The sequence below is a fragment of the Diaphorina citri genome, unplaced genomic scaffold, assembly GCF_000475195.1.
Source record: "Diaphorina citri unplaced genomic scaffold, Diaci psyllid genome assembly version 1.1 scaffold2853, whole genome shotgun sequence".
Classification (NCBI taxonomy): domain Eukaryota; kingdom Metazoa; phylum Arthropoda; class Insecta; order Hemiptera; family Psyllidae; genus Diaphorina; species Diaphorina citri.
Window position 1 is genome coordinate 26,669 of NW_007380269.1, and position 429 is coordinate 27,097.

A 429-nucleotide genomic window follows, 5' to 3' on the forward strand; every position below is an offset into this window, starting at 1 on the left:
TTAACCCTCTGAGTCTCAGTACCTGTTTAACCCTCTGAGTCTCAGTACCTGTTTAACCCTCTGAGTCTCAGTACCTGTTTAACCCTCTGAGTCTCAGTACCTGTTTAACCCTCTGAGTCTCAGTACCTGTTTAACCCTCTGAGTCTCAGTACCTGTTTAACCCTCTGAGTCTCAGTACCTGTTTAACCCTCTGAGTCTCAGTACCTGTTTAACCCTCTGAGTCTCAGTACCTGTTTAACCCTCTGAGTCTCAGTACCTGTTTAACCCTCTGAGTCTCAGTACCTGTTTAACCCTCTGAGAGACTTCTATAATTAATCACTTTGTCCATATCATTGGTTATTCACAGGCGGCGTACCAAGTTCATCTCAGGAGTATGAACTCATAGAGGATCTACTGTGTGTTCTTAAAGGCTTCCAGGGCAAATTCATC

At 44.3% G+C, this 429-nt stretch overlaps 1 protein-coding gene across 1 annotated transcript in view; it reads left to right on the forward strand.

The window, feature by feature from the left end:
• Nucleotides 1-385, forward strand: part of LOC103519630 — a 2,660-nt gene extending 2,275 nt beyond the window's left edge. Inside the window, exon 5 of the mRNA XM_026831075.1 lies at nucleotides 347-385. Coding sequence (XP_026686876.1) covers nucleotides 347-385 — 39 coding nt within the window. The remainder of the gene's footprint in view (nucleotides 1-346) is intronic.
• Nucleotides 386-429: the final 44 nt, after the last annotated feature.